Consider the following 18,432-nt stretch of genomic DNA (forward strand, 5'->3'; position numbering starts at 1 on the left):
GATGATACGTTTCATGTTTATTTCACTACAATTCTAGTTACTGGACTTTTCTACCCAAATTTAAATGTTATTCAAATTTGATCCCTGTGATTTCTCTAATATCTAGATAACACCAAAGAGCTTCTAAGACGTCATGCTCAACCCTCTGCATGCTTGCAAGCATTATACATGAGCAAGGCTCCAACCCACTCAAGACGATTTCCCCTCTTTTAAGAGATGATGATATTAACTTTCTCTCTTTTGAATTCTCTAGATCATCAGTTTGTCTTTAAAGCATTCTTCTGGGGTGGACAAAAAGAGCTTTTATTCATATTGTGACCTCAATTCCTAATGACTTAAATGCAGAAGATTTATTTGAAGATGTTTTAAGAAATTCTTGATCAAATAGTAGCACTTAGGCTGCTTGAACACAAATGATTTTAGTTTTGTAAAAATAGAAAAATGTGTCTTTTTTTTTTATGGCTCCAGAGGAGAAGAAAGCTATGCTACAGGAAATAGCTAATCAGAAAGGAGTATCCTGTCGTGCCCAAGGCTGGAAAGTCCATCTCTGTGCTGCCCAGTTACTCCAGCTGGTAGGTGGAGTGCGAGTGGTTGTTACGTCCTGCTAAAGAGAGGAACAGGTGCTGGAGACATCTGAGTTCATCAAGTGTTTTCTTTTGAGTAATCCTGAAACATTCCCAGTTAACATGGGTCATGGCACAATTTTTGTGTGTGCTGTGTAATGTTCCAATTGTCATATCTATTCCATAGCTATAATCTGAACATATCTTAATTCCGGTACCCAGAACCAAAATGTATTGAACAACTGTGATGTCAGACCTAGAGTTAGGTTCAGTATTATGTGTTGCTGTGACATCTGAAGCAGGGGGAACCTCAAATGGCCTAACTGTAAGCCCCTGCTCCCCTCTCTGCTCCTTGTGACAGACCAGGCCCAGTTCCCACGTCTCCCTGAGCAGTGGGTTTCAGTTCTCTCCCAGTGTGCCTTAGTACCCAAACAAGCCAATCACGTCCTCCCGTGGGAATCAGGGGCACCTCTCCCTCATGGTACTACAAAGCCTGCCTCCTGCAGCCCCTGCTTGTTCACTCTTTTCCTGAGTGCAACGCCCGTGTGGCCCTGCATGCTGTGCGATGTCCTCTCCCGCTGGGCTGTGAGTATACTGACTAGCAAACTGCTGTTGATCTTGTCTGTCCAGTGTTGGTGGGTGTTGTGAGTTCAGCTATTTTCATAACCCTAGGGCAGGAATCCTTCCTTCACCAATGAGGTGACAGCGAGGCCATCAAAACAACAGCTTCATGAGGTTTTCCCATCTTTGGCGTAGCACCGATCTGAAGAACACTGTCTATTATGAGTATCTAAAAAAAATGTATGCCTTGGCTAGTTTTTGTACTTAGCAGAAAAGCATATTTCTGTGAAACTTGCAGGCTCGTTTTTCAGAGGAATTGTGAATTCAAGGCAAAATATTTAAAAGTTCTCTTGAGGCTAGACTCTGAGTTACGGCAAGTCATAATGTGAGTTGTTGAACAGTTCTCCTTACTGCACCTTAGTGCCTTAGTCAGTGGGAGAAGTGATTGTGTCACCCAAACGGCTTTTATACCAGTTTACAAACGTGCTTCAAGGTGGGTTCATTTGCCTGAAGTGGACCAAGAAAAGTATCTCTGAAGTCACAATGCCATCCCTCTTGTGTGTTACAGACGAATCTGGAGCATGATGTTTATGAAAGGCTGACCACCTTACAGGAAGGGATTATCCCGAAGAAAAAAGCTGCAACGGATGATGATCTTCACCGAATAAACGAGCTAATACAGGTTTGAACGATGAGCCGCCTCTGAGGGGGTTTACTGTGCGGTCTCCCGCCCTTCCCTCGTCCACTGATGTCTTTAGTAGAAACCTGTCCTTTACTTCAGCTTGCTTTACCCAGAAACACTAACACACCTTTTCTATATGAAAGCCTCAAAATGGCCTCAGCCCAAAGTGAGAAGTTCTTTGAAAGCCAGTTGTCTTTAGGATCGCTGATGGGTGCTGTCCTGTCTTTTGTTTCAGGGAAATATGCAGAGGTGTAAACTTGTGATGGATCAGATCAGTGAGGCCAGAGACTCCATGCTTAAGGTTTTAGATCACAAAGACCGCGTCCTGAAGCTTCTCAACAAGAACGGGACTGTCAAGAAGGTGTCCAAATTGAAGCGAAAAGAAAAAGTTTAGACCCAGAAGAATCAGGACTTTGGAAACAGAATTTATGAAGAATGATGGTGGGGGTGGGGGGAGGGTTTTGGTTATTTTCAAAGTTGAACATTGAGATAAAGGAAGCGTTCCTTCATTCACACGTGAAAGCAGAGGGACCCGTGGCATCCAGTGGCACAAAAGGATCAGAGCTGATGTGTTGCAGTGGCCCCTTTCTTTCTTTAGGCGTACCCCTCGTAAACTTCCTGTGTCATAAATGACTCCTGATGCATCAGTGTCCACCAGCTGGAATCAGTGACACAAACGAATGGCTGGCATTTTCCACCCTTCCGATTTATAAACTGTATTTATCTGATGGATTCCTGCAGGACCCATGCTGAGCCTGGACTGAAAGTTTCCACTCGGACCATCTCTTATCTCTCTACACTGAAAATCAAACTTCTTTCCCTCGCCCCAGTCAGTTCTTATTCTGTCTGACCTTCCAGTGCCCAGGCTGGCCTTTTACAGCAGTGCCATGGCACCGAGAGACCTGCCACATCTCACACTTAAAGGGTTTGAACTATCAATTCTTGTCCTTTTTTTTAAAGAAGCATTTCAAAGTGACATTGTTGTATTGTCTGTCCTGCGTGTGTCAGAGTTGGGTTTCTGTGGAGGTTCAGAGCAAGCAACACGCTAAGTTGCTCCAAGATCCTTGTTCTGAAGTACATTCTTGGTTACCTGTACTTCTGTAGCTGGTGTGATGCTGTTAATTACATGTACCGCACATCTCCAAACGTTAATAAAGGACTCAAAGAGGTTTTGTACATGAGCAGTTTGCCTCTTTCTATAAAGTTAATCAGTGCTGTACTGCCCATCGCTTGAGTGCTTCCCCTGCTGCCGTCTCCCACACTTTGTTGAGTCTGCCGTGTTAAAGTTTCGTTACTCCTTGCGAAGAGTTCCACTTGTCCAGGTGCTTGGAATATGTCACAACGGTCAAGTCTGTTGGTTCTTGGTTATCTTAAATATAAAAGTATACTGTATCCCGTTGCAGATGTCAATTGGTCAAATTGTAGGACAAGACTGTAGTCATAGGGGTGGAGCTTCCTGGAGCGCGGGCTTGCTTCACGAGGCTGCTCGTGCTTTCTGTGGTCCAGCCGGAGGGCGAGGTGGCCCAGCCTTGCGTCCTGCGGGCACAAGCAGCCATCTCTCTCCCTTCTAACTGGATAGTCTCCTCGTAGCTAGACATGTTTCCAGTTGCCAGCTCTTGTCTTTGCCTTGACCTGAACAGATCTGGGACAAGGAGTCTATGCCAGTTCGGACCTGGTCTTCAGGACCTGCGCTCTGGCTCTCCCTGGACTGGCTCGCCTGAGACAACCTTTCTTGAGCCAGAATGGAGCTCTCATCTAGTATAGGACTGTGGAAGAAAGAAGCCCAGCAGGCTTTTGGCCTTCCTCCAGTTAAGCCTGCATAGCCTGGGCTTAAGAAGTCCTTGGAGCAATCAAGACTGTTTCGCTAGTGCTTCCCTGGGATGGGGAGCCAACTTTAAAAAATGTTGCTGATTGTTTACCAGGCGCCAGTGTAGTGTGACTGTGCCAGAACAATGTTTCTTTGCCTCAGTTTCTCATCTGTGCATGTTGCCCCAGTGATCTCATGTGGTGTGCTGGCTAGTGAAGGACAAGATTCAGGTATTTGGGACTGCATTACAGACCTGTTCTCTCTAAAGGTAGCATCACCTCCATTTAAACAAAACTTAGATAACCCTGGTCAAAGGAAGCTTGTCAGTGCAAGCGTTGGTGTCAGTGCAGGTTAGAACAATAGTGTTTTCAGTTTTCCCTCACTTTCTGAGGACAGTCCAGTCAGGGGGCATGAAGATTGTCCATGTACATAATGTCATTTAAAAACAGCTTTATTGATGGGCCAGCCCAGTTGTGTAGAGGTTAAGTTCATGCGCTGCGCTTCGGCGGCCCTGGGGTATGTGGGTTCAGATCCTGGGCGAAGACCTACGCATCGCTTGTCAAGCCATGCTGCGGCAGCATCCCGCATACAAAATAGAGCAAGATGGGCACAGATGGTAGCTCAGCAACAGTCTTCCTCAAGCAAAAAGAGGAAGATTGGAAACATGTTACCTCAGGGCCAATCTTCCTCACCAAACAAAACAAAACAAAATAACAGCTTTATTGAGGACTAATTGACATAAAGTGAACATTTTAATGTATATAATTTGACAAGATTTGACCTATGCATACATCTGTGAAACCACCGCCACAATCAAGGTGGTGAATGTACCTACCAGACGCAAAAGTCTCCTTGGGCCTCTCTGATTCCTCACCTCACCCCACCTGCCTCCCCATCCCCAGGCAAAGGTTCATCTGCTTTCTGTCCCCCTAGATTAGTTTGCATTTTCTGGAATTTTATGTGAATGAATCATAGAGTCTGTTCTCTTTTGAGGGAAAGAGTCTGGCTGCTTTTACTCAGCATAATGGAAACATGCTGAGACTGATTCATGTGGCTTGTTTCCATAGCTTATTGCTGTTGATTCTTGAGTTGCAAGTGGTCCATTGTGCGGACAGCCCCCAAGCTGTTTCTCCCTTCACCCATGCAAAGACATCTGAGTTGTTAGCAGGTTTGGGTTACCACAGATACACCTGTTTTGTGCACTTCTGTTCTTTGCATAGACATATAATTGTGCACAGCTTTTCGATTGGTGATTTTCTGTTAGTTGTGCTTTCCAGGGGTTTATGACCAGGAGACAGTGCTGAGAAGTCCAGAGACCAAGTGGCTCTTGGTCCAGAAAACTATCATTCACATACTTAAAGATTAGAAAGAATTGGAAATATATTTGAGGTTAAGACTTGGATTTGGCTTCTGTTCTTTACAGTAGTTCAAAGAAACGTGAATGTGGAAAAAAAGTTTTAACCCATCTACTTGATCTAGAAAATCTTTCATATTGTTTTTTAAAAACTGGATGTTTCAAAAGATCATTAAATAGAAAATGCCTTATAGTATTTTCATTTTCAGTGATTTTTATCATGATAAGAATTACAGAATCACAAAATTTTAGAGTTTAAAAGTTTAGAGGTTATTTAGTCCAACCCAACTTGTGATGAAATGGATACCTTTGAAAGGATGTATTTTTTCTTTTTGATTGTAAAATACAGCACAGATACAGAAAACTACATGAAACAAATGGCTAGTTTCATAAATTCATAAGAGAAGAACAACTTTGAAATTATCCCCCGGAGTAAGAAACAGAACTTTGCCAGTCACCTCAGAAACCCCATAACTGTTCCACCCCAGTCATGGCCTCTACCTCCCCCCAAAATAACCACTATCTTGACTTTTTTTTTTTTCAAATAACCAATTTTCTTGTGATGTAATTACATAGACTAAAATACCAAATCTTAAATTTGCAGTTTTATGTGTTTTGACAAACAGAGTCCCCCGTGGCTAACCTCGGCACGAAGCTGCGTGCATCGCCGTGACCCCAGGAAGAGCACTCCTGTGTGGTCCACGTGCCCTGCCCACCCCGACAGAGGCTCCCGTCTGCTGCCTGTCTTCACAGATGAGTTTTGTCTGTTTTTGAACTTCATGCAAATGGGATCATATAGTACATAGTTATTTGTATCTGGCTTTTTTGCTCAACGTACTTTGAGATCCATCCATTTGTTGTGTGTATTATAAGTTGTTTCCTTTTCCTGCTGAGTGGTATTCAATTGTGTGAATATACAATCATTTGATTATCCATTTCTCTATTGAAGGACATCATCTTCCAGTTTTCGACTATTATGAATAAAGCTCCTATAAACATTTGCATGCAAGTTCTTGTCTGGAAATATATTTTCAAATCAGTGGCTGAAAACCTAAGAGTGTGATTGCTAGGTCATAAGGTAAAACTATGTTTAGTTTTGTAAGAAACTGCCCAGCTGTCTTCCAAAGTGGCTGCACCATTTCACACCCCCCCAGCAATGGGTGAGAGTTCCCGTCGCTCCACATCCTCACCAGCGGTCAGTGTTGTCAGTGTTTTGGACTTTAGCCATTCTAATGGGTGTGTAATGGTATCTCATTGTTTTCATTTGCCCTCCCCTAATGACAGAAGATGTTGAGCATTTTTTCATATGCTCATTTGCCATCTTTATACGTTTTTTTTTTTTTTTTTTTTGGTTGTCAGGTGATCCTTTATTGAAGTACTGTCCTCACCAAGTCTTAACTAGCTGGGCATTCCACAGCACCATTGTTGATGTCATCGATGACATCATGAGGGTGGCGACCATCAACGTTGCAGCCCACAGACTGGGCAGTCCCCAGGATCTCTTTAATGGTTCCAGAGAGTTCTCTGGCCAATGACCGGTGCCGCATCTGTTGAGCAATGTTGACAATCTCATCAAAGGTGATGTTTCCACTGTGCTTTATGTTTTTCTGCTTCTTTCGGTCTCTTGGTGGTTCCTTGAGTGCTTTGATGATCAGGGCAGAGGCAGAAGGTACCACCTCAATCTGAGCCTGTCGGTTCTGGATCGTCAGTTTCACAGTGATCCTCAGACCCTTCCAATCACCAGTTGCCTTGGCGATGTCATCGCCCACCTTTTTTGGAGACAGACCCAGGGGGCCAATCTTGGGGGCCAGGGCAGACGTGGCACCGACCTCCCCACCGGTGCACCTCAGGTACACGACTTTGATCTCGTTGGGGTCGAACTTGGGCGGCATGGTGGAGGCGTCTGGTGTCGGATGAACCCGGATTCGGGACGACCGAAGAGAGTTGCACCTTAGCCTCCTCCGAGCCGAGCTGAAAGCCATCTTTATACGTTTTTGATGAAATTTCTATTCACATCTTTGCCCATATTTTAATTAGGTTGGTTGTTTTCTGATTGAGTTTTAAGAGTTCTTTGTGTATTTTGGATACCAGTCCTTTTTCATATATGCATTTTGCAAATATTTTCTTGCAATCTGTGGCTTATCTTTCCATTTACTTAATAGTGCCTTTTTTTTTTTTTTTTGAGGAAGATTAGCCTTGAGCTAACTGCTGCCAATCCTCCTCTTTTTGCTGAGGAAGACTGGCCCTGAGCTACCATCCATGCCCATCTTCCTCTACTTTATATGTGGGATGACTACCATAGCATGGCTTGCCAAGCGGTGCCATGTCTGCACACGGGATCCGAACCGGCGAACCCCAGGCCGCCGAAGCGGAACGTGCGCACTTAACCACTGCACCACCGGGCTGGCCCTGCCCCAATAGTGCCTTTTGAGGAAAAGTTTTTAATTTTAGTAAAGTACAACATCAGTTTTTCTTTCGCAAATTGTGCTTTTGGGTATATCTAAAACCTCATTGCCAAACCCAAGGTAACCTAGATTTCCTCCTATATTTTGTTTTAGGAGTTTTATAGTTCTGTGTTTTACATTTAGGTCTATGATGATTCATTTTGGAATAATTTTTGTGAAAGTTGTAAGGTCAGTGTAAAGATTTTTATTTTTTTGCATCTGGATGTCTAGTCATCCCGGCACCATTTGTTGAAAAGACTGTGCTTTCTACATTTCGTTGTCGTTGCTCCTTTGTCAGAGATCGGTTGACTATACTTTGTGAGTCTATTTCTGGGCTTTCCCTTCTGTTCCATTAATCTACTTGTTTCTTCGTTCGCCGACCCCACTGTCTTTTGATTACTATAGCTTTATAGTAGGTCTTGAACAGTATAAGTTCTCCAACTTTAGTCTTCACTATTGTGTTGGCTGCTCTGAGTCTTTTGTCTTTTCATATAAATACTAGAATCTGTTAATATTTACAAAATAGCTTGCTGGACTTTGGATTAGGATTACATAGAATCTATAGATCAAGTTGGGAAAGAATTGACGTCTTAATAATGTTGACTGTTCTAGCCCATGAACATGGACTCTCCATTTATTTAGATCTGTGATTTCTTTTGTAGTTTTCCTCATACATCCTGTACATATTTTAATAGATTTATGCCTAAGTATTTCATTTTCTGTGTGCAATTGTAAATAGTACTGTGCTTTTTACTTCAAATTCTAATTGTTCGCTGGTGGTATATGGGAAAGCAGTCAACATTTATATACCATTAACATTGTATGCTGTGATATTCCTATATTCACAGAAGCTTTTTTGTCCATTCTTTGGGAATTTCTACTTAATAATGCCATCTGTAAACAATACAGTTTTATTTCTTCTTTCCAAATTTGTATAGGTTTCATTTCCTTTTCCTGTTTTACTGCACTAGATAAGACTTCTAGTAAGATGTTAAATAGGAGTGATAACAAAGGATATCCTTTCCTTGATCCCAATCTTAGGGGTAAAGTCTTCAGTTTCTCACCCCTAAGTATGATGCTACCTGTAGGTTTTTATGTAGATGTTCTTTATCAAGTTGAGAAAGTTCTCTATTCCTTTTTTCTTTTTTCTTTTTTTGCTGAGGAAGATTCACTGAGCTAATATCCATTGCCAATCTTCCTCTTTTTGCTTGAAGAAGGTTTGCCATGAGCTAACATCTGTGCCCATCTTCCTCTATTTTGTATGTGGGTCACCAGCACAACGTGGCTGCCAGTGAGTGGTGTAGGTCCATGCCCAGAAACTGAACCTGGGCCGCCAAAGCAGAGCATGCCAAACTTAACCACTAGGCCAAGGGGCCAACCCTATCCTCCATTCCTAGTTTACTGAGAGTTTTCCCTCATAGAATGGATGGTAGTTTTTGTTGTGTGCTTTTCTGCATCACATATGATGGTATGAGCTTTCGTCTTTGGCGTGTTGATGTCGTAGGTCACATCGATTGATGTTTTTTTATTGAAGAGGCCAGTCAAACTGGCATACCCAGAATAAAGCCCCCTTGGTAATGGTGAACAGTTCTTTTTGCATTCTTAGGTTCAACTTGCCAGTATTTAGTTGCGTCTGTGTTCATGAGAGAGACTGTTCTGTGCTCTCTTTCTTGTACTGGCTTTTGTCTGGTTTCAGGTAATGCTGGCCACATAGGATGATGCTGGCAACTGTTCTCTCTGCTTCTGTTTTCTGGAGGGGATTATAGAGAATTGGTATAATTTCTTCCTTAAATGGTTGCTCAAATTCAGTAGTGAAAACATCTGGACTTGGTGCTTCTTTTGTGGAAGATTATTAATTGTTGATTCAGTTTTTAAAATAGCTACAGGTCTGTTCAGATTGTCTCTTTCTCCTTGTGTGAGCTTTGGTAGTTTCTGTCTTTCAAGGATTTGGACCATTTCATGTAAGTTATTAAATTCGTGGGCATAGAGTTGTTCACAGTATTCCTTTCTTATATTTTTCGTGTCTGTGGGATCAGTAATGATAACCTTTCATCACATTTTTTAAACAGACGTATTGAGATATGATTCACGTAACATACAATTCACCTATTGAACTGTACAATTCAATGACTTTCACTATATCTTTTAGAATATTTTCCTTGTCCCCAAACAGGCCCTGTACCCTGTCTGTACTGTTACTCCCACTTAGGAGTTTAATCCATTTTGAGTGAATTTTTGCATCTGATGTGAAGAAGGGTGTCCAACTTTCTTCTTCTGCATGTGGCTGGCCAGTTGTCCCATCATCGTTTGTTGAAAAGACGGTTCCTTCACCAGTGAATTGTCCTGGCCATTTGTCGCAGAGAAGTTCGTTGTATATGTGAAGGCTTGTGTCTGGACCCTCAGTTCTGTTCCGTTGGTCTGTGTGTCTAGCCTTAGGCTACTACCACACCGTCTTGTTTACTGAAACTTTGTGGTAAGCTTTAAAACTGCGAAGTGTGAGTTCTGCATTTTGTTACTCTTTTTCAAGGTTGTTCTGGGTCCCTTGAATTTCCAGGTGAATCAGCCTGTCAGTTTCTGCAAAGAAGCCCTCTGGATTTTGGTAGGTGTTGTGTTGAATCTGTAGCTAAATTGGAAATTTCGCCGCTTTACTAAGTCTCCTGATCTATGAACGTGGATTGTCTTTCCATTGATTTACTACTCATTTAATTTCTTTCAACAATATTCTATAGTATTCAGAGTAGAAGTTTTTCATTTGCTAAATTCATTTCTAACTTTTATTATTTTGATACTATTGTAAATGGAACAGCTTTCGTAATTTCATTTTTTGTTTCCTCATTGCTACTGTGTATACAATTGATTTTTTAAATATTATATTTATTATTTATTTATTTTGAAAGAGTTTGACTGAAATATGATTCACATACCATATAGTTCATCCATTTCAATGGTTTTTGATATATAATTAATTTTTTAATTGTAGTAAAAAAACATAACAGGAAATTTGCCATTTTAACCATTTGAAGTAACAATTCCGTGGCATTAATTGCATTCACAGTATTATGCAAACATCACCACTGTCTGTTTCCAAAATATTTCCATTACCCCTTTGTAACCATTAAGCAATAACTCCTCATTCCCCCTACCCCAACCCCTGGTAATCTCTAAACTATTTTCTGTGTCTATGGCTTTGCCTATTTTAGGTACCTCGTATAAGTGGAATCATACAATATTTGTCCTTTTGTGTCTGGATTATTTCGCTTAAGGTTTTGAAGGTTTTCATCCAGGTTGGAGCATGCGTCAGAACTTCATTCCTTTTTCTGTCTGAATAATGTTCTGATATATGTGTATATCACATTTTATTGCATCCACTTACAGGCGTACCTTGGAGATGTCGCAGGTTCAGTTCCAGACCTCCAAGATAAAGAGAAGATCACAGTAAAGCGAGTCACATGAATTGTTTGTTTTCCCAGTGCATACAGAAGTTATATCTACACTATACCGTAGGCTATTTAAAGTGTGCAATAGAATTATGTCTAAAAAACAATGTGCATATCTTACTTTAAAAATACTTTATTACTAAACAATACTAAGCATCATCTAAGCCTTCAAAGAGTCGTAATCTTTTCGCTGGTGGAGGGAGTTGTGAAGCACGCAGTCTCCGCGAGGCGCAGTGGAAGGAGGTATGCTTGTATCTGTTGATGGCCACTTGCACTGTTTCCACCTTCCGGCTGTGTAAATAAGGCTGTAATGAGCGTTGGCATACAAGCATCTGTTCGAGTGCCTGGTTTCAGTTCCTTTGGGTATAAATCTAGGAGTGGAATTTCTGAATCATATGATGATTCTGTGTTTAGCTTTCTGAGGAACCACCAAACTATTTTCCATAGTGGCTTTACTATTTTACATTGCTAAGGTATTTTATTCATTCTGAAGCTGTTGTAAATGGAATTGTTTTTTAGATTTGCTTTTGACTTGTTCATTGCAAGTGTATAAAATTATAACTGACTTGTTTCTTAATTTTTGTATTGAGGTAATACTGGTTTATAACATGATATAAATTTCAAATATACATGATTATATTTCATTTTCTGTGTAGACTACGTCCTGTTCACCACTCACAGACCAATGGCCATCCATCACTGTGCACCTGTGCCCTAGCAACCCTTTCTCCGTCCTCCCTCCGCACTTTCTTTCTGGTAACCACCAATCTCATCTCTGTATCTATGTGTTTGTTGTTGTTGTTGTTATCTTCTACTTATGAGTGAAAGCATGCAGTCTTTGACTTCTCCCTCTAACTTACTTCACTTAGTGTAATTCCCTCAAGGTCCATCCATGTTGAGCAAATGGCTGAATTTCATCTTTACGGCCGAGTAGTATTCCACTGTGTATATATACCACATCTTCTTTATCCATTCATCTGTTGATGGACACTTAGGTTGCTTCCACGTCTTGGCTATTGTAAACAGTGCTGCAATAAACATTGGGGTGCACAGGACTTTTGGAATTGCTGACTTCAAGCTCTTTGGATAGATACCCAGTAGTGGAATGGCTGGATCGTATGGTAGTTCTATGTTTAATTTTTTGAGGAATCTCCATACTGTTTTCCATAGTGGCTGCACCAGTTTGCATTCCCACCAGCAGTGTATGAGGGTTCCTTTTTCTCCACAAGCTCTGCAACATTTGTTACTATTAGTTTTAGATATTTTTGTCATTCTAATCGGTATAAGGTGATATCTTAGTGTAGTTTTGATTTGCATTTCCCTGATGATCAGCGATGATGAGCATCTTTTCATGTGCCTATTGGCCATCCATATATCTTCTTTGGAAAAATGTCTGTTCATGTCTCCAGCCCATTTTTTGATCGAGTTGTTTGATTTTTTTGTTGTTGAGTTGTGAGAGTTCTTTATATATTATGGATATTAAGCCTTTGTCAGATATATGACTTGCAAATATTTTTTCCCAGTTAGTGGGTTGTATTTTTGTTTCAATCCTGTTTTCCTTTGCCTTGAAGAAGCTCTTTAATCTGATGAAGTCCCATTTGTTTATTCTTTCTATTGCTTCCCTCTCTGAGAAGACATGGTGTCTGAAAAGATCCTTTTAATACTGATGTCAAAGAGTGTACTGCCTACGTTTTCTTCTAGAAGCCTTATGGTTTCAGGTCTCACCTTTAGGTCTTTGATCCATTTTGAGTTTATTTTGGTGAATGGTGAAAAAGAATGGTCAATTTTCATTCTTTTACATGTGGCTTTCCAGTTTTCCCAGCACCATTTGTTTTTTGTTTTTTTTTTCCCCAAGATTGGCACCTGGGCTAACAACTGTTGCCAGTCTTCCTTTTTTTTTTTTTTTTAAGGATTGGCACCTGGGCTAACAACTGTTGCCAATCTTTTTTTTTCTGCTTTATCTCCCCAAACCCCCCCTGTACACAGTTGTATATCTTAGTTGCATGTCCTTCTAGTTGTGAGATGTGGGACGCCGTCTCAACGTGGCCTGACGAGCGGTGCCATGTCCGTGCCCAGGATCCGAACCCTGGGCCACCGCTGTGGAGCATGGGAACTTAACCACTCGGCCACGGAGCCGGCCCCAGCACCATTTGTTGAAAAGACTTTCTTTTCTCCATTGTATGCCCTCAGCCTCTTTGTCAAAGATAAGCTGTCCATAGATGTGTGGTTTTATTTCTGGGCTTTCAATTCTGTTCCATTGATCTGTGCACCTGTTTTTGTACCAGTACCATGCTGTTTTGATTACTGTAGCTTTGTAGTATGTTTTGAAGTCAGGGATTCTGATGCCTCCCGTTTTGTTCTTTTTTCTCAGGATTGCTTTAGAAATTCGGGGTCTTTTGTTGCCCCATATGAATTTTAGGATTCTTTGTTCTAATTCTGTAAAGAATGTCATTGGGATTCTGCTTGGGATAGCGTTGAATCTGTAGATTGCTTTAGGTAGAATGGACATTTTAACTATGTTTATTCTTCCAATCCATGTACATGGAATGTCTTTCCATCTCCTTATGTCGTCATCCAATTCTCTCAGAAAGGCCTTGTAATTTTCATTATATAGGTCCTTCACTTCCTTAGTTAAATTTACCCCAAGGTATTTTATTCTTTTTGTTGCAATTGTGAATGGTATTGTGTTCTTGAGTTCTTTTTCTGTTGGTTCATTACTGGAGTATAGAAATGCTACTGATTTATGCAAATTGATTTTATACCCTGCAACTTTGCTGTAGTTGTTGATTACTTCTAAGAGTTTTCTAATGGATTCTTTGGGGTTTTCTATATATAAGATCATGTCGTTTGCAAACAGCAAGAGTTTCACTTCTTCCCTCCCTATTTGGATTCCTTTTATTCCTTTTTCTTGCCTGATTGCTCTGGCCAGGACCTCCAGTACTATGTTAAATAAGAGTGGTGATAGAGGGCATCCTTGTCTCGTTCCTGTTCTCAGGGGCATGGCGCTCAGTTTTTGCCCATTGAGTATGATGTTGGCTATGGGTTTGTCATATGTGGCCTTTATTATGTTGAGGTAGTTTCCTTCTATGCCCATTTTGTTCAGAGTTTTTAATCATAAATGGCTGTTGGACCTTGTCAAATGATTTCTCTGCATCTATTGAGATTATCATGTGGTTTTTATCCCTCAGTTTGTTGATGTGTATCACGTTGTGATGTGTATCACGTTGATTGATTTGTGGATGTTGAACCATCCCTGTGTCCCTGGTATGAATCCCATTTGATCATGATGTATGATCCCTTTGATGAATTGCTGAACTCTGGTTGCCAAAATTCTGTTGAGAATTTTTGCATCTACGTTCATCAGCGATATTGGCCTGTAGTTCTCCTTTTTCATGCTGTGCTTGTCAGGCTTTGGTATCAGCATGATGTTGGCCTCATAGAATGTGTTAGGAAGTGTTCCATCCTCCCTAATTTTTTGGAATAGCTTGAAAAGGATAGGTATTAAACCCTCTCTGAAAGTTTGGTAGAATTCCCCAGGAAAGCCATCTGGTCCTGGGGTTTTATTCTTTGGGATGTTTTGATTGCTCTTTCAATCTCTTTCCTTGTGATTGGTCTGTTCAAATTGTCTGCCTCTTCTTGAGTGAGCTTTGGGAGATTGTAGGAGTCCAAGAATTTATCTATTTCCTCTAGGTTATCCATTCTGTTGGCATGTAGTTTTTCATAGTATTCTCTTATAATCCGTTGTATTTCTGCAGAGTCTGTTGCTATTTCTCCTTGCTCATTTCTGATTTTGTTTATTTGAGCTTTCTCCCTTTTTTTCTTTGTAAGTCTGGCTAGGGGTTTGTCAATTTTATTGTCTCAAAGAACCAGCTCTTTGTTTCATTGATCCTTTCTACCGCCTTTTTCATTTCAATAGTATTTATTTCTGCTCTGATTTTTATTATTTCTCTCCTTCTGCTGACTGTGGGCTTTATTTGTTCTTCTTTCTCTAGTTCAGTTAGGTGTAATTTAAGATTGCTTATTTGGGATTTCTCTTGTTTGTTAAGATGTGCCTGTATTGCAATGAATTTTCCTCTTAATACAGCTTTTGCTGTATCCCATATGAGTTGGTATGGCATGTTATCATTTTCATTTGTTTCCAGGTATTTTTTGATTTCTTCTTTAATTTCCTCAATGATCCATTGGTTGTTCAGTGGTGTATTGTTTAGTCTCCACATCTTTGTGCCTTTCTTAGCTTTTTTCTTGTAATTAATTTCTAGCCTTATAGCATTATGTTCGGAGAAGATGCTTGTTATTATTTCAGTTTTTTTAAATTTGTAGAGGTTTGCCTTGTTTCCCAACATATGGTCTATCCTTGAGAATGTTCCATGTGCACTTGAGAAGAATGTGTATTCTGCTGTTTTTGCATGAAGTGTTCTATATATGTCTGTTAAGTCCAATTGTTTTAGTTTTTCATTCAGCTCCACTATTTCCTTGTTGATTTTCTGTCTGGATGATCTGTCCATTGATGTGAGTGGGGTGTTGAGGTCCCCTACTATTATTGTGTTGTTTGTAACATCTTCCTTTAGGTCTGTTAATAGTTGCTTTATGAATCTTGGTGCTCCTATGTTGGGTGCATAGATATTTATAAGCTTTATTTCTTCCTGATGAAGTGTCCCTTTGATCATTATATATTGTCCCTCTGTGTCTCTCTTTACCTAACTTATTTTGAAATCCGCTTTGTCTGATATAAGAATTGCAACACCTGCCTTTTTTTCCTTGCTATTAGCTTGAAGTATGGTCCTCCACCCCTTCACTCTGAGCCTGTGTTTGTCCTTGGGGCTGAGGTGTGTTTCCTGGAGGCAACAAATTGTTGGATCTTGTTCTTTAATCCATTTTGCCACTCTGTGTCTTTTTATTGGAGAGTTCAATCCGTTTACATTGAGAGTGATTATTGATGCATGTGGACTTAATGCTGTCAATCTGTTGCTTGTTATCTGGATTTCCTGCATTTCTTTTCCTGTGTGCTTTAGCCTACCCATTGAATACTGCAATTTCTTATGCTGGGTTTCTAAGATTTTGTGTCTCTGTTCTGTTTTTTAGTTTAGTGGCTACCCTGAAGTTTGTATTTAGAATCTCATGTATAATATAGTCTGTTCTCTGGTGGTCTCTTATTTACTTGGCCTAGACTGATTTAGTCCCTTTGCTCTTCCCCTCCTAAATTGTTTTCATTTCTTATTCCAACTCGTGTTATGAGTTTGTAGTTAGAGTGATAAGATCGTCTTTGCTTTGGTAGTTTCCTTACCTTTATCCTAATGCTATAGTTGAATATTTGCTATCCTATTCTGATTCTATCTATCTGTCTCCCTACTCTGTGGTTTGTGACCCCTTTCTCCCTTTTTTCTTTTTTCAGGTATGAGAGCCTTCTTGAGTATTTCTTGTAGTAGAGGCCTTTGGGTTACAAATTCCCTTAACTTTTGTTTGTCTGGAAAATATTTAATTTCTCCCTCATATCTGAAGGATATTCTTGCTGGATAGAGTATTCTTGGCTGACGATTTTTATCTTTTAAAGTTTTGAATATGTCACTCCATTCTCTCCTAGCTTGTAAGGTTTCTGTAGAGAAATCTGCTGAAAGTCTGATAGGCGTTCCTTTGTAGGTTATTTTCTTCTGTCTTGCTGCCCTGAGTATTCTTTCTTTGTCTTTCATTTTTGCCATTTGTACTACTATGTGCCTTGCAGTAGGTCTTTTTACATTGACAAATCTAGGAGATCTGAAAGCTTCCTCTACACACATTTCTCCCTCAATCCCTAGATTTTGGAAGTTCTCTTCTATAATTTCATTAAGCACACTTTCTGCTCCATTTTCCTTTTCCACATTCTCGGGAATTCCTTTGACCCTTAAATTCTTTCTCCTCATTGAATCCGCTATCTCTCACAGATTTTCCTCATTTTTTTTAATTCTTTGTTCTTTTTTTTCCTCTGTCTGGAGCCATTCAGCGTATCTATCTTCGATTATGCTAATTTTCTCCTCTATGGTGTCTACACGGGCATTCAGGGAATCCGTATTCTGTTTTATCTGGTCCATTGTGTTTTTCATCTCTAGTAATTCTGTTTGATTCTTCTTTATAATTTCAATCTCTTTTGTGAAGTAACTCCAGAACTCGTTGGCTTGTTTCTCTATCTTTCTCTCTACCTCATTGAGTTTTTTTATTATAGCTGCTCTGAATTCATTTTCACTTTGTTTACCTATTTCCAAGTCCTCAGGACTTAATTCTGTGTTGTTATTGTTTTCCTTCTGGTCTGGAGCTTTTATAAATTGCTGGGTGGTAGAGAAGTGGTTTTTTCGCATGATGGTAGGATTCGGTTGCAGTTACAGCCTGCCGCCACTAGATGGGGGTCGAGAGCTGCACATTCTGAGCTCTCCACCTTCGGGCAAGATGGTGGTTCCCAGCGTGGTTTGCTGGGGGGGAGGGGCTGTTTTTCTCGGGGTCCATCTGGATTCGGATCAGTTCTGTTCTCTGGTCCCGGGGCCCTGGGTTTATGGGGTCCCTGCCCACAGAAGCTTTCCCTCGTCAGCCAGTTTCCACTGTACTGACAGTGGGACTCCTGGACGATCCCCAGTTGTGCGGCCCCTCCCCCGCTCCTTCTTGCACCTGCGGCAGCGATCCCAGTCTCTAGGGGAGGGAGCGAAGTTCTCTCCTACCCTGTTCCAGCTCCTCCGAGGCCTCATGCAGGGTCTCCGTCCTCCGTCTTTTTGGTACCGTAGGTCTCTGACATCCTGGCATTAGGTTTAGTAGCAGAAATTCAGTTTTTTTCCAGTCCTTTGTTGTAGTTTGGAGGGGAGAGAGTCCCGGGTCAGCTCACCCTGCCATTTTGCTCTGCCCACTCGCTCTGAATATGTTTATTAGCTCCAACAGTTTTTTGTGAAATCATTAGGTTTTTCTACGTGTAAGATCATGTCATTTGCATACTAAGATGACTTTACTTCCTCCTTTCCAACTTGGGTGCCGTTTTTTTACTTTTCTTGCCAATTGCTCTGGTTTGAACTTCCAGAACTATATTGAATAGAAGTAGTGAAAGCTGACACTGTTGCCTTGTTCCTGATCTTAGAGGAAAAGCATTTGGTTTTTCACCATTGAGTATGATGTTAGCTGTGGGTTTTTCATATATGGCTTTTATCATGTTGAGGAATTTCCCTACTATTCCTAGTTTATTGGGTGTTTTTACCTTGTTTTGTTAAATGCTTTTTCTGCATCACTTGAGATGATTGTGTGATTCTATTTCTTCCTTCTGTTAATGTGATTTACTACATTCATTAATTTAACACGTCAAACCATCCTTGCATTCCAGGAGTAAATTCCACTTGTTATGGGGTGGTCCTTTTTATATGCTGCTGAGTTTGATTCCCTAGTATTTTGTTGGGTATTTGCATCTATATTCATAAAACATTTTTGTCTGTATCTTTTCTTTTAGTGCCTTTGTGTAGTTTTGCTATCAGGGTAATGCTGGCCTCATAAAATGAGTCAGTTAGGAGTATTCCCTCTTCATCAGTTTGTTGGAGGAGTTTGCAAATAATTGGGATTGATTCTCCTTTAAGTGTTTGG

The 18,432-nt window shown here is 40.6% G+C and overlaps 2 protein-coding genes across 6 annotated transcripts in view; one reads left to right on the plus strand and one right to left on the minus strand.

The window, feature by feature from the left end:
- The window catches only part of SAP130 (Sin3A associated protein 130), a 72,619-nt gene extending 69,637 nt beyond the window's left edge, over positions 1–2,982 (plus strand). For all 5 annotated transcript variants that reach the window (XM_046658737.1, XM_046658738.1, XM_046658736.1 and 2 more), the window contains exons 19-21: positions 469–572; positions 1,693–1,806; positions 2,042–2,982. In XM_046658737.1, the coding sequence (XP_046514693.1) occupies positions 469–572; positions 1,693–1,806; positions 2,042–2,200 (377 nt within the window). In that variant the 3' untranslated portion in view covers positions 2,201–2,982. The remainder of the gene's footprint in view (positions 1–468; positions 573–1,692; positions 1,807–2,041) is intronic.
- Positions 2,983–6,297: 3,315 nt separating this feature from the next.
- On the minus strand, positions 6,298–6,941 carry LOC124238264 (60S ribosomal protein L12-like). The gene has a single exon (XM_046658993.1). The coding sequence runs from the start codon at positions 6,857–6,859 to the stop codon at positions 6,362–6,364; it is 498 nt and encodes a 165-aa protein (XP_046514949.1). The 5' UTR covers positions 6,860–6,941; the 3' UTR covers positions 6,298–6,361.
- Positions 6,942–18,432: the final 11,491 nt, after the last annotated feature.

Source organism: Equus quagga, chromosome 4 (assembly GCF_021613505.1).
Source record: "Equus quagga isolate Etosha38 chromosome 4, UCLA_HA_Equagga_1.0, whole genome shotgun sequence".
Lineage (NCBI taxonomy): Eukaryota > Metazoa > Chordata > Mammalia > Perissodactyla > Equidae > Equus > Equus quagga.